This window comes from Nestor notabilis, unplaced genomic scaffold (assembly GCF_000696875.1).
Source record: "Nestor notabilis isolate BGI_N333 unplaced genomic scaffold, ASM69687v1 scaffold32223, whole genome shotgun sequence".
Lineage (NCBI taxonomy): Eukaryota > Metazoa > Chordata > Aves > Psittaciformes > Psittacidae > Nestor > Nestor notabilis.
The window spans coordinates 1-27,706 of record NW_009921111.1 but is presented as its reverse complement, the minus strand read 5'-3'; the positions used below and the strand labels follow the sequence as shown (position 1 = coordinate 27,706).

The following is a 27,706-nucleotide window of genomic DNA, read 5'->3' as shown; positions in this document are numbered from 1 at the left end:
GTAGGTCTTATTGATGTGGAACATCAGGAATGTGGTTCCAAATTCTTTATACAAATTACAAGTGTGAACTAACACAAGGCTGCACCAGCTCATCTTGCTGTATTTTTTTGTGTGTGTGTTTAGCTGAATACTTTTTGGTGCATGACCCAGTGGCATGTGCAAGTAAACTGCTTTGTCCTGAAAATGATAGCAAAAAGCCTTGTCAGTAAATTTAGACGTAATACAGCTTGTATTTTATTTTGTATTTGTGTATTTATAATCAAGGAAGTGTTACCCTGAAATTCAGATAATATTTTTAAAACAATAGAGCTACCAATCAGCCTGATGTGGTAACTGAAGTTTACTTAACAACACAGAAGTTTTTCTATGTAGGAAGTGCCCTGATAAGTTTGGGGTTTTTTTGCAACTGGTAACTGCATTACCACTTTTCCCACACTTTCCACTCTGGAAGAAGCTAGTCTGTCTGAAAAGAGTAGGTTGATAATTTTGTGGGTTTTAAAATTGGGAAGTGTTAGATGACAAGACCTACTGAAACATAGAAAGTTTCATAAAAGTATGATTACAAACCATTTTAGTCTAAACATGGAAGCCAGCCTGATAGTGAAGAAATACCTAATTCCGTTCTCACAGGCAGTAGTAAGCTGCTCAAAATTCTTTGCTCATTTGCAAAAATAGCATTGAATCTGTGCTGCTGCTTGAAGAGATTGTCTGTAGGTACCAGTGTCAGAAGTGACACTAAGCCATCTTTCCTCACTAGTAGATTGTTTGCGATTAAAACTGGAGTATACAAGTGTGAGGAAGCAGAGGTGAAGATAGTGACTTGTAATTTTGCGTCAAAGAAACACTGACTTCTTAATTTGATGTATGAACACATTTACAATATAGTTTCTGTAAATAGACTCCAATTTATGGAAATTTTTGGCTTATGCTGGTCTTAATATTTAGTGTTTACAAGTGTGATCTTAAGGGGTGGTTTCCAGCTTGTATGTAAGAATATGGTGATACTGAGCAGCTGGTGACAGGTTTAGCTAGAAGAAATGCTGGAGTAGGGAAATGAAATAGTGCTCTGGATGGGTGGTACTTAAACTGATTCTTGGACCTGGCTTCTAGTGAGTAATTTGAATTGGGCCATGTTGCCTAAGTTAAGGTAAAAATATTTTACAATTCTAACAGGATCAGGTAAACTGGTGATAGTTATTGCCCGATTTAAAACCTAATAATTACTTACATACTTTTTGAGGAACTGTCAGTGGTGTTAGCACAAAAATGGGTATTGCAGAGGCATTGTAATTCTGGGTAGCTCTTGGGTATTATGAATACAGCCTTTTAGGGGCCTCTCTAGTCAGTAAACAGTATTATTCATGGTCAAGCACAAAGCGCAGCAGTCTGTCCTTGCAGTGTAAGCATATGGTGTTTCTGCACATGCTAGTTCAAGGTTGTTCAGGAGATAAAAGTAGGTCAGTTATGTCTCAAACTGTACCATTCGAACTTCTGATCAGAGCTGGCACAACTGCAGTACGTGTTTGTGCAGTCTGGTTTTTGTTTGCAGCCCAGGTGCATAGGGAATTCTTGGAGCTGTCTTAAAGATATTTTTTTTTTTTTGTAAATAACTAGTTATTGCATTAAATGTTTTTCAGGATATTTTGGTTTAGTATTTCAGATGTCTTGGTGTCAGTACCACTGAACAAAAAATACAAGGATTGCAAGGTGCCATTATCCTTTTTCAATTTCCCTTATGCACATAAAGGACCAATTTATGTGTTGTTCACTAGTCCTTTAGATGGAAACATCTCTAAAATGAGATTTGAAGTTTTTACTTAGCACTGTAAGGCTATTTAAATGTTGCATGCTTAGGCTTGGAAGTGGTGATGCAGAGCATCCTTTGAGATTGTGACAATATATGGCATTCCATGGCGAGTGCAGAGCCATGAAGTTCTGTTTCAGAATCCTCTTTATGCTGCTACTTACTCAATCTGTCACTGACTTCAGTTTGCAAGAAGGATTAAAAGGTGTCAGGAGGAACTGAAATACTTCATGTAAGCAATATGTTTCTCTCCGTGTACACTGACTCATGTGCTCTAAAGTGACGGTTTAATCCACTTGCATGAACAAATTATTTTCTACCTGATCTTATATTTGGAAATGCTTCTGGAGCATTATTGTAGGCTTTTCTTAATTCTTGGTCTTAGCTATAGACAGCGCACTTCCTGTTTCTAGACTGGTTGAGGACTGGTGAGGAGCTGAGATGGAGATTGGTAATGGTGTGCACATGTCAAAAACACATGCTGTTGTTAATGGGTGTTTTATTTGGTACAAGCTAATATTTAGCAGAAAGTTAATCTGGATTGTAAATCACTTTTGGAATGTTGGCACATAAACTCCACAATAACTGAGGAATTAGGCAACTATTCCTTGCAGTTAATCGGTTATGTTGTATTGATTAGGTACTTCCACAATCCTGTGTCTGGTATGGAGAATGTGGAGTTGCTTCTGGAGACAAGAGGTACAACTGTGCTTATGATGGACCACCAATAGCACTACCAGAGGATGGCTATGACTTAATGCAGGTGAGATTCTTTTGGAGGTCTGCTGCTAAAAAATAGTTCTACACTTTGGAATTCTGTATTGGATTCTGTTGGACCTGCAGTACAGTGCTTTTTAGCCTAACCTGATAAGAAAATGAGCAGATTATTTCTGACTTCTCAGGAATAGCTTGGAGCCAAACAGTTCCTGTTCAGAGATAGGAGAAGTTTCCAAAACATGTGATTACAGGCTTTCACAAACATACCAGTAAATACAGGATTGGTTCACTTTCCTGCATATTTTTCTCACTGGCATAGCCCTGTTTTTTTAGGACACTTCCAAACTACAATACATTCTGCAGTTATACCCATCCAGTCTCTATAGGACAAGAGTAAACTATGTTTTCCATCAGATGATTGTTCCTGATTTCTTCTTTAAATAAGAATGCAGTAGCTGACACCCATTCAAATGGAGCAGACTTGGACAAAGTTCAGTTTAGCTGCACTTAGCTATACCTAGTGTGAGACCATATTTCCTTATCTGGGCTTTAGCTGTCAAAGTGAACAAAACCACAGTCAAAATAGAGCTTGTGTATTTGAAACACAATGTAGGATGATGCTGCCACACTTGCCTTCTGACAGATGATAGTTCAAAGCTTTAAAGTGTGAAATAGCTATAAACAGTGGTTTGGGTGATGGCAGGAGTGACTTAAGTATGCAGCTGAGCTAAGTACTGTTTTGTGTTGTTTCTGAAGACCTAATGTACAGTTCTTGTATGTTATCAGTTGAATTAAATGCATGTATCTCTTCTATAAACTGAACACGAAAACTCTGCCATGTAACAGATGATTTTTGTTGTTAGTGGCTTGCCTTCTGAGATTCTAGAATCTGATACTGTCTGGAAGGTATACTAGAAGATAAGCTGCAGGAATACTTTGAACTCGGATAAACATACTTTGTCCTATTACTAGTAGACTTTTCAAATACCATTATCATTTTATATATAGACCCTGGTGACTAAAGATCATCTGAAAGAGCTTTCTAAAAGGAAGTGATCCTTCTCCCTATTCTCTAAAAAATCTTATCAGACTGATTTTCCCCACCTCCCTACATTTCCCACAGCAGCAGCTACTGTCTTCTAAAATATGCTGAAATAGAACCCAAAATTCTCATGAGTTCTGAAGTCTTAAACATGCTTTTCCTTCCCCTGATCTCATACTGTTCTTGTTTAAGGAACTCTGTCCAGGTTTATTCTTCGGCAATGTTAGCACTTGCTGTGATGTTCATCAACTTCAGACTTTGAAAAACAACTTGCAGCTGCCTCTGCAGTTTCTCTCCAGGTATGCTAATAAATGGCAAAGCAACTAGAGCTTTTTAACATGAACATGTCTTAATGTGCATTCTTTTTAAGTGGAGTGTAGAAAAGGTGGTAACTTCATTCTGAGGCTTACTGAAGCAAGCTCTTGGAGTGACTTCCTAATCTGTATCAGGAGGCTTTAATTTCGTGAAACTACTTGCAGTCTAGATAAAGTTGGTAGAATAAACGTTACCTTAGTTTGCCTCAAGCTACTGTATTTATAATGAAGCCTTCAGAAGAGGCTGACGTAAAGTACTTTTCAGTCTTGTTGTTCTAACAGAAGTCATCCTGCTAGCAGCAGCTAAGTTTTTCCTTCAAATTCTGCTTGTATTTGCTATTTGAGGTGGGCAGTTTTGTTAGTGAATGATGTTGATGTTACTGCTAAGTATTACACATTTTTAAGCACCAGCTAATGTTGTATTGCCAATTAAAAGCTTGCAGAATTTAAACATTTTATTCTGTCACTCCTAGCAGAATGTTTATGTGCTCTGTAGGTTAAATTGGATTTCTTGCATCTTTATGTTTTAATCTGAGTGCTGTTCATTGACTTTCCTACCCAGATGTCCATCATGTTTTTACAACTTGATAAACCTCTTCTGTGAACTGACTTGCAGTCCAAATCAGTCTGACTTTTTGAATGTTACAAGCACCATACCCTATTATGATCCAATTTTAAAAGAGAACAAAAGTAGTGTTACAGAGCTGCAGTACTTTATTGGAGACCGCTTTGCAAATGGTGAGTAAACAGCATGTTAATTTGCCTTGGCTTTTGTCAAGGTAACAAGACCAGTGCTTTCATGGGATGAACAGGGAGGGGCAAACATCTCTTTGACTGTCTTCTGAAGTTTGAGACATCAAATTGGTACTGGTAGTCCCCCTTCAAACAGGTGGAATGCTAACTTCTGCCTGGGTAGGATACATTGCACTGACACTGTTAATACTACTGTTTAGAAGACTCAGCTGAGACTGGACATCTATACAAATGGTTAATAGCTGATAACCCTGATGACTTTAACTTCAGAAAAACAAAGTTGTTGACAAATATGGTACGTCGAAAGCCTACCTGATACTGAAACTGTCTGGCAAGTATGATGGTCAGGTTTTTACACAGTGCACTAGAATGGCTCTGTAAGAGGCACTTGTTCCTCTTGAAATGGACCGTTTTTGTCCTTTAAGTCTAAAAATTTTTTCTAACAACAAAGCCAAAATACAACCAAAATTTCTAGCAAACTTGAAGCATTAATTCAGTCTTTATACCCTTGGTGCGGTAACCTTTAATCAAGTTGAGACACCTGAAAGTCGTACGTGGCCTAGAGGTTGAAACTACCTTTAATGTTTGTCATAACTTTCCCTGAAAGGAACTTAGTATTAAGCCCTGTTCCATCTCAAACAGTAAAGTAGGTTCTAGCGTAAAGCAGGTTCGTATGGCCTACTCGGAGCACGATAGCTGTAACAAAGCATCACAACCTTGAATGCTATAAATAAAACTGAAAGCATTATTTAACAATCTTAAGATGTTTCTTCTTGAAATTTTGAGTCTATAATTATTAGAAGTGCTCACTCAAACAGCAACATGGGTCTAATAAATTTCTGTCTTCATGCACTCTTCCTAGCAATGTATAATGCCTGCAAAGATGTGGAGGCTCCATCAAGTAATGTTAAAGCACTGGGGCTGCTATGTGGGAAGGATGTCAAGGACTGCAATGCAACCAACTGGATTGAGTACATGTTTAGTAAAGACAATGGACAAACTCCTTTCAACATTATTCCTATCTTTTCAGGTAAGAAATTGATTAGTCCTTGCCTATGAAGCTTCTGTCAAGGCTGTGTGTTATAGCTGGTATACTGCTTTGATAAACAGCTGCCCAGCAATGAGTATCTGCAGTTGAAGGCTTTCAAAGCAATGTAAGAAACTGATTACCTTTCTTGATATCTGCTTGGAAGTCACACTTTGCACTTGCTTTGTATGCAGCTTCTTGCTGTATAGATCTCAAACTTGCTAAGCGATGGATTGAGCATAGGCAACTGGATAGCTTGCGTTCTTTGGGGAAACGAGGGTGGTACCCTAATCCTTTAGGATTTCTTTGTAAAGAAATTGTTACCCATTTTTCAGTGTGAAGAGATGAAGGGGGTGACATTGCTGGGATGACAGCAGTATGCGCTTACTAGTTTTACAGAATGAAGTGTTCTGGAACATGACCAGTCATTTAGTTACTAGACAACTGTAAATATTTGGTACTTGCTATGGAAACAGCAGTGGCTTCTTCAGTTGTAAAACCAAGAAAAGCTACCCTACATAGAGGATAGGGGCTTTCATGTAAAGGCTTAACTAATTTAACTGGGAAGCTTCTGTTATGAAGGTCTGAATTTTTACGTGTCTCTGCAACTTGATTTGTCAGATGTTCCTGTCCATGGAATGAATCCTATGAACAATGCTACCAAAGGCTGTAATGAGTCTGTGGATGATTCAACAGCACCATGCAGCTGTCAGGACTGTTCCATTGTTTGTGGTCCAAAACCTCAACCGCCTCCATTGCCTGCTCCTTGGCTTTTGTTTGGTTTGGATGCTGTGTATGTCATCATGTGGATCTCCTACATGGGATTTCTGCTCATATTTTTTGCACTAGTTTTTGGAGTCTGGTGTTACAGGTAAAGCATCGAAAATGCTCAGCTCTGACAGTCACTTGCCTTTTCCTTGAAAGCTTCCTTTACTCAGGACAGAATGCTTATGCCTCTATTTCTTTACCCAGCCAAAAGTCATGTTCTGTAGCAGATGCTTATACTTACAGTGAGTGTTCTAACACCTAAAACCACATGGTAGAAAGTGAGCATAGAAGTTGGTTTAGCTGATGCACAATTCATAGCATCCTCAGCAATGGGATCAAACACAAACTTCGCTGGAAGCAGTGGGGTTTTACAATGCTTAAGACAAGGTCAGTACTTGAATAAATTAGTATCTTGGAGAACCCATATGACTAAGTAAAAATGCAATCCTGTTCTCTTCCTCCAATCACTTGTTTCTTAAATTGGAACATTCCTGTAGTTGGAATGAGCTGAAAAATTCCAGTGATGGAGAAACCTCTTTGCCACATGCAGTGTTTCTTTAAAACCTCCATTACTTTTGGCTGCTATGTGTGCAAGAAAGTGTTTAACCTGGTCAGGAGATGTGGTTAAGGGGGAAAGAATCACTAAAAGTTTGACTTAAAGGTAATGGGATTATAGGAACTCAATTCAGGATCACTGCCAGCCAGATGCTATTGTAATATAGTTTTCTTGCAGACTAATACTTGTAACAAAACGATCGCTGCCCTACTGCAGATTAAGTCATGAATACTTCTCCTTAGTCTCCTGAAACAACTAGACAAAAGCTGACCTAGCAGTAATTATAGCATTTGTAAAGTGAGGGGCAGCAAGCCAGCTTCTGTGCTATCTGATACTTGATAGTAAAGTGCACAAGGAGCTGTAGCTATAAATGCTTTGTGAGTATGCTAGCAATCCAGAGCAGTGGAAACTTACTAATATTTCTTAATAGAATTTTCCAGAGGCTTTCACTATCTAATATCCTGGAGTATAGTGGTACTTTCCAGTTTAACTTTAGTATTGTTCAGTTATGACCAGGAACCTGAAATTGCTGTATAATAATAATTAAAACTGTGTGAAAAAGGATAGTGGGTACAGCGAGCATATGACATGCTCAGCAGCCTTACTTTAGTAGGCAACATGCAGAGTAAACTATATGAAATAAGTCTGAAATGTCTGGTTCATAGAACAAAACATTCTGCCATAACTGGAGGTCTGATTAGGTTACTATGAGGAGGCTACTGAACTTAGCTTCTCCTCTGGGTTTTGGGAACGAGTATAAGCAATGTAGGTCTGTTGTAAGTATTCTGTGCTATAACTTGCCTATCTTCAGAATAGGAAGAAAGTAGCTTCCTTTTTCCTCATTTCCCCATTTCTTCAGGCTAAGTAGGTGTAACTTAAGCAGTTTGACTAATGAAGTAATATATTTCTAACATGGAGATCTCTTGCATATGTTCTCACTTTAAATTATAATCAATTTAAAGAGATTCTCTGTGCTGTTAATGCTACTGGTCTTCTAAATATGCATAAGGAATGTGTGCTTGATCCAAGATGGAAAAGTTTATTAAGACAGATGATGTGGCTGTAGGTTGTTCTGAAGGAACATAAAGCTGGAGATTGATGTTCTCGGATGGATGGGTGTAGAGGCAACATGAGGTGCCTGTAGATTCTGAAGGAGTCAAGCGTCTAATTTATTACTAGCACTAGACTATTCTTACTGTACAAACCCCAAAAGATACCTTTTTGGGAGAGTAGGGTGACATAGGTTTTTGTCTTGCAGGAGACGGCACTTTGTCTCAGAGTACACGCCAATTGACAGCAACATAGCCTTTTCTGTGAACTCTCATCATGACAATGGTAAGTGCTGGATAAAGTAAGAGATTTATTAAAACTCATTGTAAATGCATCCCCTTCCTGTGGATGGGTTCAGGAATTTTAGCTTTGTTAGGCCATGTAATCCATTCTTACAGGGCTTTATTTCAGGTTTTTTGGCCAGTATTTTCTTTCTAGGGTAGAACTTAACCCTGTTTTGCTGGATGCTGGAAGCCCTGGGTATGCAGTTTATGAATTTAGCTATGCGAATAGGAAGTTCTGGAGTGTTTTGTAAGCTGGGGGTTTGGAGGGAGGGGGGCAACATGATGCTGATACAGTTTGATCATGTTCTGACCCATCTGTGCATCCATTCAAAGCATGTTGTGAGAGAACTGTAGTTTGCGTACCAGCTGAGGCAGCTCATATTAATGCTTATGTATCTCTTAACTGCTTCCTACCTTTATTTGTGCCTACTTCTGCCAAAGACAATCTTGCATTAAAAGGAGCAGTGTTAGGTACAAGCTGATTTCTGCTCCCCGGGATTGGTCAAGGATTGGTCCCTGGGTCTGACCATCAATGTAGACATAGCTTTCGGTGTCTACTACAGACAGAACAAAATTTCATCTGTCCCAGTGGACTTAAAGAAAATACTGTTTAACTGACTTCTCAAACATTTACTCCTTAATTCTTGGTCTTACAGGGAAAATTACTTGTGGTGAAAGGCTTGGTGAAAGGTTTGAGAATGGCCTAAGGATGACATTCACATCATGGGGGGCATTCTGTGTCAGAAATCCACGTCCTGTTATCCTCTTCTCTGTGGTCTTCATTGCCATGTGCTGCTCAGGCTTTGTATATATTAAAGCAACTACAAACCCTGTGGATCTCTGGTCAGCCCCAAGCAGCCAAGCTCGCAAGGAGAAGGAGTACTTCGACACACACTTTGGGCCTTTCTTTCGTACTGAACAAGTTATTATTCAAGCACCAAAGAGCCATCCACATACCTATTCACCTTACCCATCGGGAGCAGATGTATCTTTTGGGCCTCCTCTTACCAAAGAGATTCTCCATCAGGTAACTGGGACTTTCCAAGGGGAAAGACCTAAACATACCTAATGGGTATAGCCATACGGAGTTGGCTTTCATCTGTAGTGCGATGTATCCATTAAAACAATTGCTAGATATTCATATTGAAATTCCTAGTCTTGCTATAAACTTTTTGCTGAGAACCTTTTGTTACAAGTAGGCTTGCAAGCTAAGTCAAATTAAGTATTCTTGGTGTGAATATGGGAATAACAGGTGAGTAACATGCTGCTGTTGGCGTGCCACTGCCTCTGGAAACTTACAGGAATATAGCATGCACTTAAGTCCTGTCTTGCAAGGGAAGTGCTTTCTTGTGCTGCTGTTAAACTATGGTTTGGTTTGTTGTGTTTTTTTTTTTTTCAAGGTATTGAATTTGCAGGATGCTATTGTCAACATAACTGCTTCTTTTGACAATGAGACTGTAATGCTGAAAGACATTTGCCTGGCTCCTCTTGCTCCCTACAACAACAACTGCACTATACTGAGTGTACTCAACTACTTTCAGAACAGTCATTCTGTTCTAGATCACACTATTGGGGATGAGTTCTTTGTCTATGCTGACTACCACACTCACTTCTTATACTGTGTTCGGTAAGCAGTATGGTTACATGGCTTTTTCAAACTGTAGGCCAGCTAGGCCTTTGTCCTGCTGGCAAACAAAACTAGCTAGTTTTCACTGTCCTCTTGAACCTTTTGTTACCCTCTTACCCCTTTTAAACTCTCAATACTCTGTGGAACTGCAGATTAGTATAGGTTGCTTGTGTTTCTGTGTCTTAGTACTTAATCAGGAGCTACATTTTTATTAGGTTTCTAGTTAAGCTTGGTTTGGTTTACCTTAAACATGTTTCAATTACTTGTTCTATAGAAACTTCACCTTCACTTCAGTTCAGTTGGGTAGAAGCTACTCCTTATCTTAGCTACAAGGGAGACACCTTTAAAATTGTATTTAAATTCAAAGCAAACATAGCACAAGGGCAGTATATCACTAGCAGTCTTACTTCATTTCTCTCTTGATATATCATCAGTTACAACACAACAGTTCTCTACTTTTTCTGTCCTGTGGTGCTATGCCTCAGTTGAAAGCAGAAGCTAACACTTACTGCTGGTGACTTCTTTAGGGCTCCAGCATCACTGAATGACACAAGCTTGCTTCACGATCCCTGCTTAGGAACATTTGGTGGACCTGTATTTCCATGGCTGGTGTTGGGAGGATATGATGGTAGGTGTTGCAGTATAACTCATGACAGTACATATTTGTGTGCTGTTCTTGGCACTAATGCACTAAAGGTGCATTCTCTAACACAGGTGCTTAAATGTACTCCAGAGAAACTGGAGTTTTGTAAGTAAGGATAGTTAGTTTCTCTAGTAGATCCATGCTGAGATCGTAGGCAGACTAGTCTGGAAGTGCAAAATGCAGACAGTCTATTACTGGAACATACTTGTCTTGTTGACAAGTATGCAAATGTTCAGTCTGCTTTGGGCCTGCTAAAGGATCTCTGGTTTCTAGAGACTAGATAAAGACATAAAGTATCTCAGGTTGACATGCTGGGATGTGCATGTATTTTGATTTTAAGTTAGATTAAAGTTTTGTCACTGCTCTGACAAAGTAGTTAAGAATAAACTGAGGTGCTTGCAAAAGAAATCCTTCCATAATTATTCTGAAGCTAGAATCTTGTTCAAGCAGTTTATCCAATTAAACATAATTTGATAGATACACCAAACAAATATACTAAAACAGCCTCTGAAGGCAGGCACTTCTTGCTGAAACTGTAGGGGGTTTGTACTTGCTTTGAATAGAATCTAAGTATGCAAGAGGCACATTTTAGGAAACCGCATCCTGTTTCTTGGATGGAAAGTCATAAGCACTGGTTATATAATAGTCCCTTGTCTAATCTTGCAACAATTTAATGTGGGGGTGCCATGAACATAGTAAATAATGTGTAATTACTTTTGAATACAATCTGGAGTGCTTACCAGCTTCTGTTCTTATTTCAGTAGTATGTTTGAGAAGTCTGTGATTGTGTTTAATGGAGTGGTAGGGATGGGATTGCTTTGAACAATACTAATTTTAAACTTAACTGTACCTGCCTATACTGAAATGTAAGCTCCACTTTATAATGCCTGACATCTTTTTTCCCCTGCTCTAGATGATAACTATAATAATGCTACAGCTCTTGTTATTACTTTTCCTGTCAACAACTACTACAATGACTCAAGAAAGCTAATGAAAGCCTTGGCATGGGAAAAAGAGTAAGTAGGTTTCCTATATTCTGGAATGCATGTATTACTTAGAGCAGCTCTAACTGTAGAAATGTGAAAAACACATGCACTGTACTGTTCCTCTGTATAACTACAGGAGTGTTTTGAGAGGCAGCAGAACCAGTTAAGGACAAACTGTGCTGGTCATAAAACTTTCATTTTTATCTTTCATAGTTTGCTTGGTTTGCGGAGATAGGATCTAGTCTTGTTAGTGTCCAGCTAGTACAGTAGTACTTGCTGATAAGTAACTTTAGAAAGGATTTGATATACTTTACTTTGCCTAGAGTCACACAGGTATTCTCTTCAAGCAACTGGAGTGTTAACCACCAGTGGAGAGGTCTGCATTATCCTCTAATTCTTGAACTCCGATTTTTTAAAAACATCTTCCATGTTTTTAAAAGTGTCTAAAGCTTTCATCCCCCTTTGCCATCTTGATTGAAGAGCTGATGCTGGCTTGCACAGGCCAACTGCTTGGGCTAATAGTTCAGATAAAAGCTACTGTACTAGGAAATCTGAGATTAAGTACAAGTACAACTAAGCATCTACCTATGTCACAAGCATCTCCCTTCAGTTAGGGGAACTGAAATGAAACTATTAGCCCTTAAGTACTCTAAGCAAGCAGCAGTCACATTTCGTCTGTGTATATCCAGATCTGAGTTTGAGGAAGATTGCACTTACATTTTGGAATAGCTTATGCAAGATGTGTGATTGTTCTCCAAACTCTGGAGAGAATATGGAGAGTATTTCAATATAGTGTATTTCTGGTGTGTAGAGTAGAGTCCTAGGGATGTGTAGCCAGCACCCCTCTTATAAATGAGGAAGGTCCCTCAAAGCACTGTCTGGCCACAGTGCACTCTTGTACCACACAGATGATTTAAATTTGCCTTCAACCAACTTGTATTTCTAATACAAGATGCTTTTTGTCTTTAAAGTGTTACTAACTTTTTTTTTCCTTTTAGGTTTATTAACTTTTTGAAGAACTATGATAATCCAAACTTAACTGTATCATTTTCTGCTGAACGGAGTATTGAAGATGAAATCAATCGTGAAAGTAACAGTGATATTGGCATTGTGTTGATAAGCTATACTGTAATGTTTTTGTACATCTCTATGGCTCTGGGACGTATCCAGAGCTGCAGAAGACTGCTGGTATGTTTGTAGTTCTCATTGCTATGAACACTGAAGCTACACCCTTCTTACTAGCTTTACTTGGCTTTAAGTGACTTAAATATTTTTGTGGAATGCTCATACTCAAGATTGTCTTAAAGCATTGAGACTCCCTTGGGCAGGAACTAGGGGTAGCATTATCCTTGTCATACTTGGTAGTACATGTATGCCTCTTAGCCTCAAGTATTTTCAGTTGATATGCAGTTAACTTCAGCTTTAAGGCTTTTAGCTTCAAGTTTGTTTGTGGTTTTGTTTTGGAGTGTTCTGACTTTTTTTAATTTATTTATTTTTTAAAAATTTCTGGATCTTCATGTGAACCAGAAAAGCAGCTTTCTAGTAACTACACTTAGTGCAAGAACATGGCTTCTACAGTTGCTATAATCTGTCCTGTGTGATGATGCTGATTTGGCTGATGGTTGTTACAACTTTTTTTAGGTGGATTCAAAGATATCCCTGGGCATTGCAGGCATCCTGATTGTACTGAGCTCAGTGGCATGTTCTATAGGCATTTTCAGCTACTTTGGAATCCCACTGACACTGATTGTGATAGAAGTAATTCCCTTCTTGGTGCTGGCTATTGGGGTGGACAACATTTTCATCATGGTCCAGACACTTCAGGTATTTATTCTCATACACACTCTTGTGAACATGCCTGGCTTCTTTTGAAGGCTGTTAACTTGGAGCAGTGTCTTCTGCATTCCAGTGCTCAGTCCAGTCTGAGCAGCTCTGGACTCTCACAAGAGTGGTCTTGAAGAGCCAAGATTATATGTACATTTCTGCCTCTGCAAGCCCCTCCTATCTTTAACATCCTTCTCTGGTAGATGTAGAACTTGACTCCTATTTTGATCACTTGTAACTTTAAGTGTATTATGAGCAGTAATCACAGACTAAACTATGTGCTTCAGACCAGAGACTTTTGACACCAAGTCTTAGTGGGTAATCTGCTTTCTAATTTGACAGGCTCAGTAACCTACTACAACTGACACTGCCTCTGGCAAGTGTGTAGTTTAGGCTGAATTACTGAACTTAAAATACACTGCTAAGTTAAGTTTCAAGCAAGGCAACAGAGGATGTTCATGCTGCTTTTGTATTGGAGAATCTCTGCTTTTTTTTATTTAACTTGTGCTAATGCAGGAAAAACAATAAAAGATAATTTGGTATGTTTGAAGGGGTTTTTATTTATTTTTTTTTTTAAAGCCATATGAATTCACTTTCTAAACTGCATGATTCCTAATTATAATGAATTACTGTCTTAAAACAGAGAGATGAGCGCCTTCAGGGTGAAACTCTGGATAAACAAATTGGCAGAGTCTTGGGAGATGTGGCACCCAGTATGTTTCTCTCATCTTTTTCGGAGACACTGGCATTCTTTCTTGGTAAGACTTCTTTAACCTTTGAAGATAAGGGCCTTATACCTGTGTGTTGCAAGAATTGGTACAAAACTAAAATATGAAAACAAAGCAAGAATTTGTAGAGGAAGCTTAGCTTGGTTGTTCATTGCTATAATCAAGTTTAACTGGGGATAGGCATTGTAATACTTCAGAAGAATAGCACAGCTAAAAAGATCTAATTCTGAATGTCAGGCTCTTCAGGCTGGAGCTTTTTACTGATGTGTAGTGACTGACGAGTCTAAATTTGACCTTAGTACACCCCGACATTTGATAATATCACTAACTCCTATATTGCATTGTCATCTTGCTACTGCTTGGAAAAATGCCTCTACAAGAGATCAAGTTTGAGGTTTGCTCTTACAGTATGTTTTAGAGGTGTATCTTATATTGTTACTCTTCAGGTATGAATTGGCCTTTTTCATAGTGAACTTCTTTACCTGGAGTGTAATTTGCCATTGGTTCATCTTGCATTGAGTAGCTTGATACTGAAGTAAGAGCTTGCTTGACAGTGCTCTTTAACAATCTTCTTACGTAGTCTGCACAAGACTAATAACTTCGGAATTAAGAAATGCCTTTAAGCCAGTCACTACTTTGCACAGCCTTAAAGCTGTCAAACAGATCAAAGACAAGCAGTTGCAGCCAGTCTCATCTCAGCTGTTTTCTTAACTCAACAGAAAGGCTCTTTGTCCTGCTTTAAGGCTAGCACTTAACTTGGATATGTGTCTAGAAAATGCTCATGCATTTCTAAGAGAAGGGAACAAGCTTTAACAAACTGGGTCACTTCTTTCAGGGACACTGTCTACGATGCCAGCAGTCCGCACATTCTCCCTGTTTGCTGGAATGGCTGTGCTCATAGACTTCATTCTTCAAGTTACTTGCTTTGTAAGTCTCCTGGGCTTGGATATTAGGCGTCAAGAGGTGAGCATAAATGTGCCTGTAACTGCACTGTAATAGGGATGGCATCTTCTGCAGCACTGTACTAAATCTAGCATTTAATCCCTTTTTAGAGGAATAGACTGGATATTCTGTGCTGCATCAAGAGCAATGAAGAAACGGGTGAAGTCCAGCATTCTGAGAGCATCTTATTTCTGTTCTTCAAAAATCTGTATTCTCCATATCTGCTTAAGGATTGGATGAGACCAATAGTAGTATGTATACTCTGCTTAAAGTAAGCCATCATCTAAACTTGAGCAAAAGTGTAGTGAGCCTTAAGGTCTAAATACTGAAGAAAAATCTTCACCACAACAGAACAAATGAACCTTCTAGTGTTTTTGCTTTCAGCTAATGGAATAAGCTTTAATAACTGCAGAAGTATTTCAAGTAGTTGGAGGCCCGACCAAAGCCCTGATTTAAGAGTTGCGTTACTGACAATCAAATCACTTCAGGTGTCAAAAATCAGCACATGGTTGGCTCCTGCACTGCATTAATCTTGAGTGTCATTGAATCTGTGATTCAGATTGAGATTACTGTGCTCACTAATGAAAGTGTTTGTCATACCTTCCACTGCTGCCTTCTAAGTATAAATTTTCCTTTATGGCTCCAAAGGGAGCTCTGAGTGGCAGTAAAACCCAGCTACTGTTGTACTAAGCCTGGGTAGCATACTTAAACTAAAGCCTCTTTGCGTGCTTCCTACTAACTTAGTAAATGACTTCTATTGCTTGTTGTTTCTGTGTAGTTCTTGCTTCCATGAATTTGCTTTTTTGCAGATAGCAGTGTTTGTGGGTGTTCTGTCATTCAGTACAGCAGTTATGCACAATGTAGAGATTGGACTGGATCAGCGTCTCTCAATGCCAGATGTAAGTCTTAAGATTATGTTGCTCTTCAGCAATTTGTGACTCAGTTGAAACCTTTACCTTGTGCTACCTCAACATCATGTAATAGTAACTCAAGCATTTCCCTTTTAGGACTCCTATGTAGTAGATTACTTCAGCCACATCAGCAAGTACTTGCATGCAGGTCCTCCTGTCTACTTTGTCCTAGAAGAAGGGCACAACTACACCTCTTTGGAAGGACAGAACATGGTGTGTGGTGGAATGGGATGTAATAATGATTCACTTGTCCAGCAAGTCTTCAATGCTGCAGAAATTGGTAGCTAGTAAGTTTCTTGTGCTTTTCTCCACATAGTCACATTGAAGAGATGTAGCTGACCAGTGTGTCCTTTACTTTAGTTCAGGCCAGCTTGTACAACTGTCACTATTGTACACTGTGGTTTGGGAGGGAGGAAGGGAAGAAGCTGTGGCAATCTCCTAGAATGAGGATAAAACCTGTCTGGACTATTGGGTTATATTGATGTACTTGGGTTTAAAGAAAGAGCTTGATCCTTCAAGGAATCTGGGAATAGTAGGAAGAACTCATGAAAACCTCTTGGTGTGGTTAAGATCTCCTGGAAAATGGTTTGCATGCTCAGCTTCAGAACTTGCTGGATGAACTAGTCTAACCAAGCAAGGCTAAGCAGGAATTGTATCTGGAGGGCAATTGCTAACAACTGAAGACAGTCTCTTCCTGATTCCTTCCACTGTAGCTCCAGTGGTTTCACTTCAGCCTAACTGAAGGAGAAGCCTTGCTTAAAAACCGAGGCAGTGATAACTGGAATAGGATGGGGCCCAGAATGGACAGGGGAGTGGAAAGCTGAGCTTGGCAGCAGAACCTGAATATGGGGAAGAAGCTCCTTCTGCTTGTTAGCCAGTGTTACAAGTAAGACTGGCTCTTGGATGGAGTACTGGAGCAAGGGACTACATGAAGAGCTAAGTAGCTTGGACCAGAATGAGAAAACATGGTGTAAGTCAGCACTGGAGAGGTCAAGGGATGTGAAACATAAAATTACTGATGATGGATATGTTGCATTATTTTATTAGCACGAGGATAGGCTATGCCCCATCATCCTGGATTGATGACTACTTTGACTGGGTGAAGCCACAATCATCCTGTTGCAGAGTCTACAATACCACTGGACAGTTTTGCAATGCTTCAGGTATTGCCATCCATCTTGTTGCTAGGGGATTAGTTTGGTTTATAAGCTTCACAGCCAAAACATTATCATGGTGTGAGTCAGGTGAATAGCTTTTCTTGCTGTGAGCAGGCACTTCTTGAGTTGCCCTCTAATTTGTTTGAACTGTTGTTTGAGTGAATGTAAACATTCTACTGGAATGCTGCAGGCTGAAGACAGCCTACCTGCACAGCCATTGTAATGACTGTTCAAAAAATAACTTGATCCTTCTGCTGGGTTCAGTAGGGCTCACAAGCCTAGTGCTCTGGGTTTTGTTCAGATCCTTCAGTTTGGTATAGTTCTCATTGGCTTCAAGGTAGGTAGTGCACAAGTAACTGAGTTCTGTGGTAGCCCTTGCTTTAGTAGTAATAAATAAAAGTAAAGGACTACAAACTTTGTACAGAATTTCAGGGCTGATGAGTTACTTCATCAGTGAAAGTGCTTTTTAAGGAACTTTATCCTGTAGTATTGCAAGTCAGAAGTTACTAGTGTTATGACAAAGAATAGTTGATCCTATAGTTGACCACCATCATGTATTTTTTCAGTCACTGATCCATCCTGCACTCGCTGTCGACCACTGACTCAAGAAGGCAAGCAGAGACCACAGGGGAAAGACTTCATGACATTTTTGCCTATGTTCCTATCAGACAACCCAAACCCTAAATGTGGCAAAGGGTAAGAGCCATATTTGATGTATCTTTCTTAGCCCAGTGTGTTGAAGTTACTTGCTGTGGAAGTGTAACTGTATGTCTGCAAGGCTAGATATTTAATGTCCTTCTGAAAGGCAGACAATGACATCTTGGCTGTACTGTAATATCTTCTGAAACAAAACTGTGAAGACAAATGCATCAGCAATTAAATGGAACACCTGCTTTTCCCTGTACGAGTAAGAACAACTTCTTTAATCAGTCTGTTCCAGTATATCCTGTGCACTCTTGAAATGTGTTGTGCTCTGAAGCTTCTGGCAGTTTTGGGAACTGCTAGAAAAAGATTTTATATTATAAAAGCTAGTAAATTTGAATGGTGGTCACTGACATTGACTTTTAATGTTCCTATGTTTATGTAGAGGACATGCTGCATATAGCTCTGCTGTCAACTTTATAAACAACAAATCTGATGTTGGAGCTACTTACTTTATGACTTATCATACTGTACTGAAAACATCATCTGATTTTATTGATGCTATGAAGAAGGCTCGTGTTATAGCAGATAACATCACTGAAACCATGGGCATCAAAGAGAGGAACTACCGGGTGTTTCCTTACAGGTATGCTTACATCTTGCTTGCCTTCGTGATAATGCTCAACTTGAGCAACTAGGAGAAGGTACTGGCTAATAACATCTTAGAGACTTGAGTCTTGGGTTTTGTCTAACAGAAGGTAATACAGAGATTCTAGAATTTATAGTAAAACCACAAAAATATAACTTACATCCACAGCACTACCAACTGTGGCTGATAACTAACTTACATCAACCTGTCCTTCACTACAAAAGTAGCTCAGGCCCTTCCTAGCTTTTGTAGTAGGGTTGAATAGTTCCAGCTTGAGCAGATCTGTTGACCTGCGTAGCTGCAATCTGTAATGTGACTGTATTGACTTCAATTATTTAAATCTAAAGCAAAGGCAGCAGTGCTGCCAAGTACAGCTTATCTAATGCTTGCATGATTAACATATACTACAGACTGTGGAAGAGTACCACAATGAAATTCTTAGAATTGTTACCTGTACAGCTGATCTTTTCATGTCAAAGAATCCTATCCATCCTTGTGGTCTCATTGTGTAATGAATCGGTTCAGGCTCTCTGCAGTAGCTTCTGCAGATACCTCAGTTGATCTGAGGATCTGCCTTCTGGCAGCTACTGGAGCTGCTTATACTGGAGTGTGGGAATTGCTCTGACTTCCCGATACAGTCTTTATTTGAAGTGTTAGTGAGAAGTTGTCATGTAAGAGCCAGCATTTCCATAGGAGTTACTCCACTGATGCTAGGAAGCTAGTTTCTGTTGGTGCCCCCTGTTAGGAGGGAAGTACTTTATCTGTAGTACAGAAGCTAATCTAATGTTAGCATGTAACAAGGAAGATGGCTAACTACAACTTCTGTTCTTTCCACAGTGTGTTTTATGTCTTCTATGAACAGTACTTGACAATTGTGCATGATGCTATCTTTAACCTCTGCATCTCCTTGGGATCAATATTTTTGGTGACAACTGTGCTGCTTGGTTTTGAAGTATGGGCTGCTGTTGTAGTTTCAATAACTATTGCTATGATCATCATCAACATGTTTGGGGTGATGTGGCTCTGGGGCATCAGCTTGAATGCAGTTTCGTTAGTAAACCTTGTCATGGTAAGTTAGCTTCTGTTGCCAAGTCTTGAACAATTCTGTGTCTTACTGCTCAGTATCATGAATATATATGTATTTTCTACTAAATTTTAACAGGTATTTGAACAGTAGTGAAACTATCGTAATACATCTAGATGGTCTGTAGAAAACTAGTCTTAGTACTGATAATATAAAGCCATTGAACTGTCAGCTGTACTGCAGCTGGTGTGGTATAGTCTGTTCATAGCAAGTTGTGTTGCTACTATATAGGCTAGGTGCTGTTGCACATCAACAGAAGCTGTTCATGCCTAAGGTAAGGATATATAGTTTAGCGTCAGGGCTTTTGCTGTATTTATGTTCTACAGAGTAGATCTGTGATGTGCTAGCACCAGTATTGTTCCTGCATAAATAGATGAAGCCACTCGGGCAGAGAGTGCTTTGGTGAAATATTCCAGAACACAGTAACTAATAGCCGAGAGCTGGAGTTCTGCTTGCCTTGCTTTCCAGAGATTTGTAGCATGCTATGACAGTAAACGGTTGCCCCATGTTACAACTGGGCATATGTTCATGCAAATCCACCTGCCAGATAAATCTAAGATTTGCCAACAGTTCAGTATTGTATTTTAAACGACTAATCAGCTGAACTTCCGTGGTATCAAATCAGCATGAATACTCAGTGTTGTTCTAAAGCAATGTTATTGCAGCTAGTATCTGTAAACGGAGTTTAGTGTTCAGTGTTCACTGCGTGCACCTTGTTGAAGCCAGCTTTCTTCAGTATCAAGAAACTTTTCTTCTCCAAAATGTTCTAATGTTCTGATTCCTGTTTAATCAGATTAATTGTCAGTTAGTAATGACTGGTGGTAAAATGCTGTACAACACCTGCAGCAGCCCCTACAAAGCAAGTAATACTGAGCTTGTACTGTCCAATGACATTAACCCTGGGGACTGATCACAGCTGCCAGAACTTTTCTAGCCTGCCTATAGAGTTCTGAGTAGAGACATTATCAAAGTGCTCATCTAAAATGATGTTTTCATACCTGTTTCTTTTTGCTCCCTAGAGTTGTGGTATCGCTGTGGAATTCTGCAGCCATGTAACAAGAGCGTTCACTGTTAGTAGTAAGGGCAGTAGAGTAGAGCGTGCAGAAGCAGCTCTGTCTCACATGGGCAGCTCAGTAAGTATCTACTGTATGGGGGTGAAATGGGTAACCAAGTTACAAACTACGCCAGTGTCCTTAAATCATAAGGATGGCCTTGCCTCTTCTTTTTGGAATGCTGAAAATTCTTCCTAGGCTTCTACTAGTAATAGGGGTGATGAAGACTCCCACTTTTAGTCTGTTACTACTACCTCAGCTAAAAGTTTTAGCTGAACTAGTAGGTTGGGTTAACCTTGAATTGTCCCATTAGAGTTTAAGTGCTTCTCTCTTCCAGAGGTGACAAGGAAAGATTGTTCTGAATATGGGATGCAACTGGAGCTTTGGGAATGCAAGCACGGCTCAGTGCTTAGGCAGTACTGTCATATCACTTTGTCTAAGTGACATGGTTGGGGCTGGAATACTGTTCTGGTAATGCATGTACAGGGCCTTCACTGGAATATGAGTTACTTCAGGTGATAGTTTTCATCTCTGCCCAAAGTAAACAATAAACTAGGTGGCTGTACAGATTAGTGGGTTTTTAACTATACTGAGCCTGTCCTGTGGTGCCAGTTTCTAGTGGGACCAAGAAATGGAACTCTTCTCCTGAGTTAGGTTTTCGATTTGATTCTGAGGACTAATGGGGAGGGAGGTATACTGCATATAGGAGCCTCAAATTACATTAAAATTTTAGCAAATGTTAAATACCTTAAGCAGATGGATTATATAAAGCCCTACTTAGCACTTTAATATTTAAATTTATTTATTTTTTCTTTTTATTGACAGGTTTTCAGTGGTATCACACTGACCAAATTTGGAGGGATTGTAGTCCTGGCTTTTTCCAAGTCTCAAATCTTCAAGATATTCTACTTCAAGATGTATCTAGCTATGGTTCTACTGGGAGCAACACATGGACTAATATTTCTTCCAGTTCTGCTTAGTTACATAGGTAAGATGTGACAGTCGGCTCCAAAACATGCTTCAAACAGAAACAGCTAGCTGCCTCTGTACACTTTTCTGCTCCATGAAACTGAAAGGTTTGCGAAGATACAAAAGCAGTACTTGAATGTGCCTCACTTTTCCAAGTAGGCTGGCTGTTAGAAAGCAAGGGCTGACTGGTGGCAGTGCACACTGACTGTTCAGGCGTGCTGAGGTGAAGCAACTGCAGCCTTGCCCTGTTCTGGTTTTTGTGGAGATGGCTGCTAGGCCCATATGGCCCAGCAGACAGTAGCATGATTTATTTGTATCTCAGCCGGGGGACAGGATGGTGGGGGGAGCAACAAACCTACTCTGGGACGCTGGATGGTCCAAACACTGCCCTTCTGAATTTGGGAATTCATGCATACAGTGTAGCTCTTAAAAGTATACTTGAACTCAGCCTTACTTAAGGTGGTTAAGACTAAGGGAGATTGACCTACTGCCCTTGGTGCTGCTGCCAGCTATTAACAGCTGAGCAGAAGCATGTTTCTGAAGTCTCATCCATGTTAAGCTAGACTTGGACAGTTAAGTCATGTATGCTTCTTGATCAGCTGCAATGAGACTTTGGAATTAACTCTGTTTTTTCTCTCTCTCTCTCTCTCAGGCCCATCAGTAAATAAAGCTAAAACTCACGCTGCACAAGAGAGGACCAGAGGTACAGAACGGGAACGACTCCTCTACTTCTAGTTTTTTAAACAGTGTTCAGTGGACTCCATGAACTGTGGCTTAGGCCCAGCTCTTAAGAACTGAAGCGCAGCAATGTTCTATGACTATCACACTGTAACCACCACTGACTTGACTCCTGCACAGATTCAACTAAAAGAGATCAGCTGCAGCTTTGGACATAGCTTTAAACTCAGGAAATGCTACGTGTGGCTCATGTAACAGTATTACTAAAACTAGATGTGTTAAGATTACTAAAACACTTCTGTTGTCAACAGGTTGCATCTTTTTCTTCTAGAAACCTAAACCAGCTGTATTGAGACTTGAATAGCTTATTTTGTCAATGAAACTGAGGTGATGTGTAGGAGAATGGACTGCTAAACCACTGACACTGATTTTAAATGCAGGTCAATGCAATTTTTGTCTCTATTTTTAGGGGGAAGCCATCACAAGTTGTAATATTTTTAGTACTATTTGCCAAAACATCTTGTATATACTTTATTATAAAATAGCAATTTTGTAGTTCAAAAATCTACTTAAATGCAATAAATTAAGTTTATACATTTCAGTGGAAGATTTTTTCAGAGTGTTGTGGGCTTCATGAGAGCTTGTTCTCCAAAAACTTGTTTGAAGAAGGTGACATGTTCTTCACAGTGCTCACCTAAAGAGCAGGGGGAGAACAGACATTAACTTTAAAACTTAAGAAACAAGACTGTAGTTTAACTTACCTCAGTTCATAAGCACTGATTTTTATCTTTAATGCCTTTAAGTAAAGGAGTTTAATAATTTTAAAGCAGTAGAATACTAAGCTATCTCCAGTTCTGTGATAAGTGTTCTTGTATTAAAGCAGATGTTTGATCTAGTTCCAGTACCTCACCAGCAGATTCATATCAGTGAGTTCTTTACTGCCAAGGTACAACATCTTAAAGTGGGATTCTGTGCCTGCAGACTCTCTGGTGATAACTGTGCTGCTGGTACAAGCAGTGTAACTTGGTTTTTGAAATAAGAGGAACTGTAGTACAAAACAGGCCTTGAATTATTGTAATCTGTGGAAACAAACAACTGAACTCAAAGGTTTCTTGACCCGGTTTCTGGCTTCAGGAGAAAGCACTAATTAGAGGTGTAATGACTCAGCTAAGCCTAGAAGTGCAAGCAACTCCAGGCCAAACAGGTTAGCTTAATCTGCAAATTCCTGTTTGGCTCATTCTCTTTATTCCTGGGTGTAGTATAGAATGGGATGTGACAAGTTAACTTTGGAATTATGCTTGAAGGCAAGTCTAAAATACAGGTTAAAATGCACCAAGGGTTTTATCTTGTAATTCAGACTCGACTAGATGGGGAGTGACAATTGAGTATCTGACTGCTTATTGCTTACCTGGTGTAAAACTAGGGTTTCCTCGTAACCGCTGATTTCTTTGTTCAAAGAATCTGAATATAGTGTAGAAAAGCATGTCATCTTCTGCTTGTTTTGCTGCATCAAGGAATTTGCGGGCTGAAATGCTGTCGTGTCCTCCAATGCCCCTGATGAATCTCAAGGCAGCCAAAACTTGGTGTTTGGACAACAGAACTTCCACTATTTCATCATTTGCTGTGGAAAGTCTCTGTGAAGTCAATCACAGCTGTAAGACTATGCTTCTAACAAGTGACTGAGATGCTAGCTAGTCACTTCAAGCTTGGTCAGGTAGGTTGTTTGATAAGCTAACCCACATGTGACATGGAGTTATTATAGTCTGAAATGCTTACTTTTAACATGTCCAGAGAGAGCTGGTGTGCAGGAGGGTAAATGCTTTCCAGGGACAGTAACAGACAAGCCTAGGGCAAAAGCAGCAATAACCTTAAGATTCTGAAGACTTCTCATCTCCATCACTAGCTTATTGAAGCAACTTATCTTACATACCAAAGGCTTTGAGTCACTGAGCACATGGTACTGCAGAAACTGATGGAGCATGTAGAACAAGTTGTGTTGAACAAGGGTTTTGATGACCAGCTCGTACAAGTAGTGCTGTGAATGCAGGAAGACCACCATCAAAGGTATGTCTCAATACCAGTTTTTACAGTCTAGAAGGTAGCATTCTATAGGACCTGGACATATGACCAGGCCTGATCTGAAACTCTATGTCATTTCATGAAGTAAGGTAGTACCCATGGCATGTGTAAGTACTTTACCTGAACTGCAATCTGGAACTGATTAAGAGAGCGAATGTATTCCATCAGGACCGCTATAGTGAACTTATGAGGTGCTTCCTGGACAAGAAAAAAGTGTTAGGTGGAACTTGCATAGCTTCCCTTATTAATGACAGCACCATAAGGATGGGCATTGAAATACCCTAATCCTGATAATAAAGCCTTCTGCAGGCTATTCCAAGCAATCAACTTAAGCCTGCTGCTTGGAGTCTAGCACTTAATGTTAACTTACCTTCTTCTCTGTAAATACAGACAAAACATGTGTGTACATGTCAGACTGGTCAATAACTGCTTGAGTGCGAACTGGACGTTTCAGAAGTGGATTACTTCTACTCAGGCCTGCTTCTACCACCTGCAAGAAGAAAGCCTTTTTAAAAGAAAACTGCAGTGTTGCAGAGTTTTAGTCTTATCTGTACAGAGATCGTTCTCCACTGGGACCATAACTATAAACATGTTTTGTTACTGAGCAAGTTCACATCTGTGGTCACATTATACAGAATGCATTCTGTTCATTGTAGGCTTCTGTATTCCATTTAAAACTGCTTTTAAAAGTAATGTAAATTTAACTGTTATGTTAAGCCTCAAAGCAAAGAGATGAATCAGACTTACTCTGACACATGCTGTGGGCTTTTTAAAAGGATTTTCAGTATATGGTCATACTATGTGAGTTAGTGCTTGAACCTGGTGTTTTAACAGAAGCAATTCTGAGGTGCATCAGGGCTGCACATGTTGGGCAGTGGTACAGTGTGCCATGAAATCAGTGATTCGGAAACTACTTCAGAAGTTACATATTCCAAGCTGCTTTTAAGCTTCTACCCTCTTTTGCTTTCAAGCACTAGGGTATGTTACTTGTCATGCTGGAGATGAGCTGTGCATCACCTGCCACACAGGAGTGGTAAGTGGGGGTCTTAGTGCACCTTGCATAGTAGACCACCTCCTGTGAGCCTGGGGCAGCCAGGACCTTAGGGTAGACCTGAATTTCCTAAGTTGAAAAGAGCATGTCTTCACCATGATGCAACCTGAAATGCAAATAGCATTCTCCTATCTTTGTAAGCTGCTGTAGCTAACATGGTTTACCATAGTATAGCTTTGCTCAGCTTCCAAGTACTTCTTATATTCATGATTCAGTTTGTCAAAAACGGTTGCAATCACAGACAATGATCCCCTTTCTGGCTCACTGAGCACTGAAAAGATAAAAAGAAAAAAAGAACTATGAGGAGAAATAACCAGGGGCTTCCATGTTGCCATTTTCAAAAGGTGATCTCTGATCTAAGCTTGATTCTTAAACTTAAAGAAACACCTTCAGTCATGTCAGATGTATTTTTAACTAACTGGGGAGTGGGTTAAATTCTTCCATGCTGCTAACTTAATTTAACCAGCCCATTGAGAGTAGTCTAGGCAAATGACATCTTCCAGGACCAAGCTAGCTTCAGAGGTCATCTCAAATATAAGAACAGCTCAGCTAACTTGTGTCAGTATTTATGAACAAGCAAAACTGTACTTTCAAGATAGAGACAAAGCACCTGAACTTACTTTGAGAGCATACAGACAGGATAACCATTTTGCATTCTTTCCTTTGGAGAAGGAAATCCATCAGTTTTCCTTTATCTAGCAAGAGGTTAACTACAGGTTCAAGTTTCACTTGAAGACTCCAGAGGTAACCTTGATTTGAATGAATAAAACAAAAAGTGAATTGCCCTGTATAGTATAGCCTAGATATCCAACTTTTCTATCTCTAAATGAGAATGCATCTGGATTATAACTTATTTGCCTTCCTTAATCTGTTTTAGAGCAGCATTACCCCTGAAAAGTTGTAGTAAAAATGGGGTTCTCCTCAGTTATCACTACTGAGAATAGTCATCTTACTAGGTGCATCTGCTTAGCTGCTTTGTTTTGATTTAAGCCGCTTTGTGCACTGAAGGTATAAACCAGCCACCCTTTGACAGTGAGTGGATTGAGACAGCTCACTGCTTACCTTCACTTGCACTGATGATGATATCAGGTTGAAAGACAATCCAAGAAGAAGAATCTGAATGTTAAAGTTCTAACATCAATAGCTAACATTTGATTGTAAACTGTTGCTACTATTCACATTACTGTACTGACGCAGATCCCATTAATGTACTTCCATTTACTGTCACCTTATCTTGGAAGTCTTGAACCATATTCTTGGAATTTTATGTTCAGTTTTGTAGTGTACCTATTGGTAATTTCATACATGTATCTCAAATGACCAAGCATAGTAGCATACTAGACTTCCATAATTATAATTCTATGAAAGCATTAGTCTCTTATGAAGCATTCTACTTTGTCTTTAAGTATAATCAGCTAAAGCTGGACTTAATGGGTCAATGGTGCATAGAATAAGGCTTCAGAAAGCCTCTTACAGTTGTAGAGTAGTTAAAGGATACAGAGTTTACATGGAACAGGAGACTGACTAGTCACAGAGGCTGGACCTGCAGGAAGAAACATAAGGTGAAGAACAATAGTGCTCTGGCAGCTCTCCTACACTAATAAAATACAATCTTACACTGAAAAGGCACAGATAGATTATAACACATCTAGCAGTCCTACAGCACACAGGCAAAAAATGGTATTCCCATTCATGTAGCCAGATCATCTGCAAAGGAAGTCTGATACTGAAAAGGCAAACATTCTTCAAAACAGACAAGTGCCATCATGCATGTTACAATTCCACGTATACAGACTCCATCTGCTGTATTTATGTAATAATTGTAAAAAGGAATACTGGTTTGTACTTTCTCATCCTAACCTTTGTTCAATACAAACCTCCACCTGCAGATTTATCAGTCATACTTGCTATTAATGACTTAAACTCAGATGTTAAGGTGCTATCACTCCTGTAGAAGCTCTTTAAAAGCACCTTTCTCTTTTATAAGGAGAAACATCCTGCTTTGCCGTGTGCTGGTGGAACTATGCTCAGACTATTTGTACCTAGTTCCAGTTTGAGGATAATTATCTGCTCTACCTAGTTCCAGTTTGAGGATAATTATCTGCTACACTTCTAGGACAGGAGAACAGAAAGGTAATCAAAGAAGAATCTAAGTGCTGAAGTCTTAATATTGACTATTTTTCTGTAATAGGCATAAGCTTGGAACACAAGTTTATGCTCAATTCCTTCTTTCCTCCCTCACCCTCTCCTAAACATGTATGATAAATATTAGTAACCAGCATCCTAAAAGCTGAAACACTCTTGTGTGCCAGCTGTTACATTTAGATAATCTTGATAAGTGTTATATTTATTATATAATAATATAATAA

At 39.4% G+C, this 27,706-nt stretch overlaps 2 protein-coding genes across 2 annotated transcripts; one reads left to right on the top strand and one right to left on the bottom strand.

Annotated features, from left to right (window-relative positions):
• Positions 1-2,444: 2,444 nt before the first annotated feature.
• NPC1 (Niemann-Pick disease, type C1) lies at positions 2,445-22,808 on the top strand (the record flags this gene model as incomplete). Its single annotated transcript, XM_010011007.1, has 24 exons — positions 2,445-2,567; positions 3,756-3,862; positions 4,440-4,615; positions 5,493-5,660; positions 6,279-6,528; positions 8,240-8,316; positions 8,972-9,342; positions 9,716-9,942; positions 10,470-10,570; positions 11,499-11,601; positions 12,570-12,759; positions 13,213-13,395; positions 14,039-14,153; positions 14,959-15,086; positions 15,176-15,316; positions 15,875-15,964; positions 16,073-16,263; positions 17,024-17,139; positions 17,700-17,829; positions 18,221-18,421; positions 19,262-19,493; positions 20,528-20,641; positions 21,386-21,548; positions 22,182-22,808. Coding segments are annotated over 24 exons (3,780 nt in total), but the record flags the coding sequence as incomplete, so codon positions are not given.
• On the bottom strand, positions 22,709-26,880 carry LOC104399899 (chromosome unknown open reading frame, human C18orf8; the record flags this gene model as incomplete). Its single annotated transcript, XM_010011006.1, has 10 exons — positions 22,709-22,901; positions 23,616-23,841; positions 23,984-24,052; positions 24,138-24,242; positions 24,407-24,484; positions 24,657-24,776; positions 25,502-25,608; positions 25,958-26,086; positions 26,400-26,453; positions 26,836-26,880. Coding segments are annotated over 10 exons (1,013 nt in total), but the record flags the coding sequence as incomplete, so codon positions are not given.
• Between the last annotated feature and the right edge of the window lie 826 nt (positions 26,881-27,706).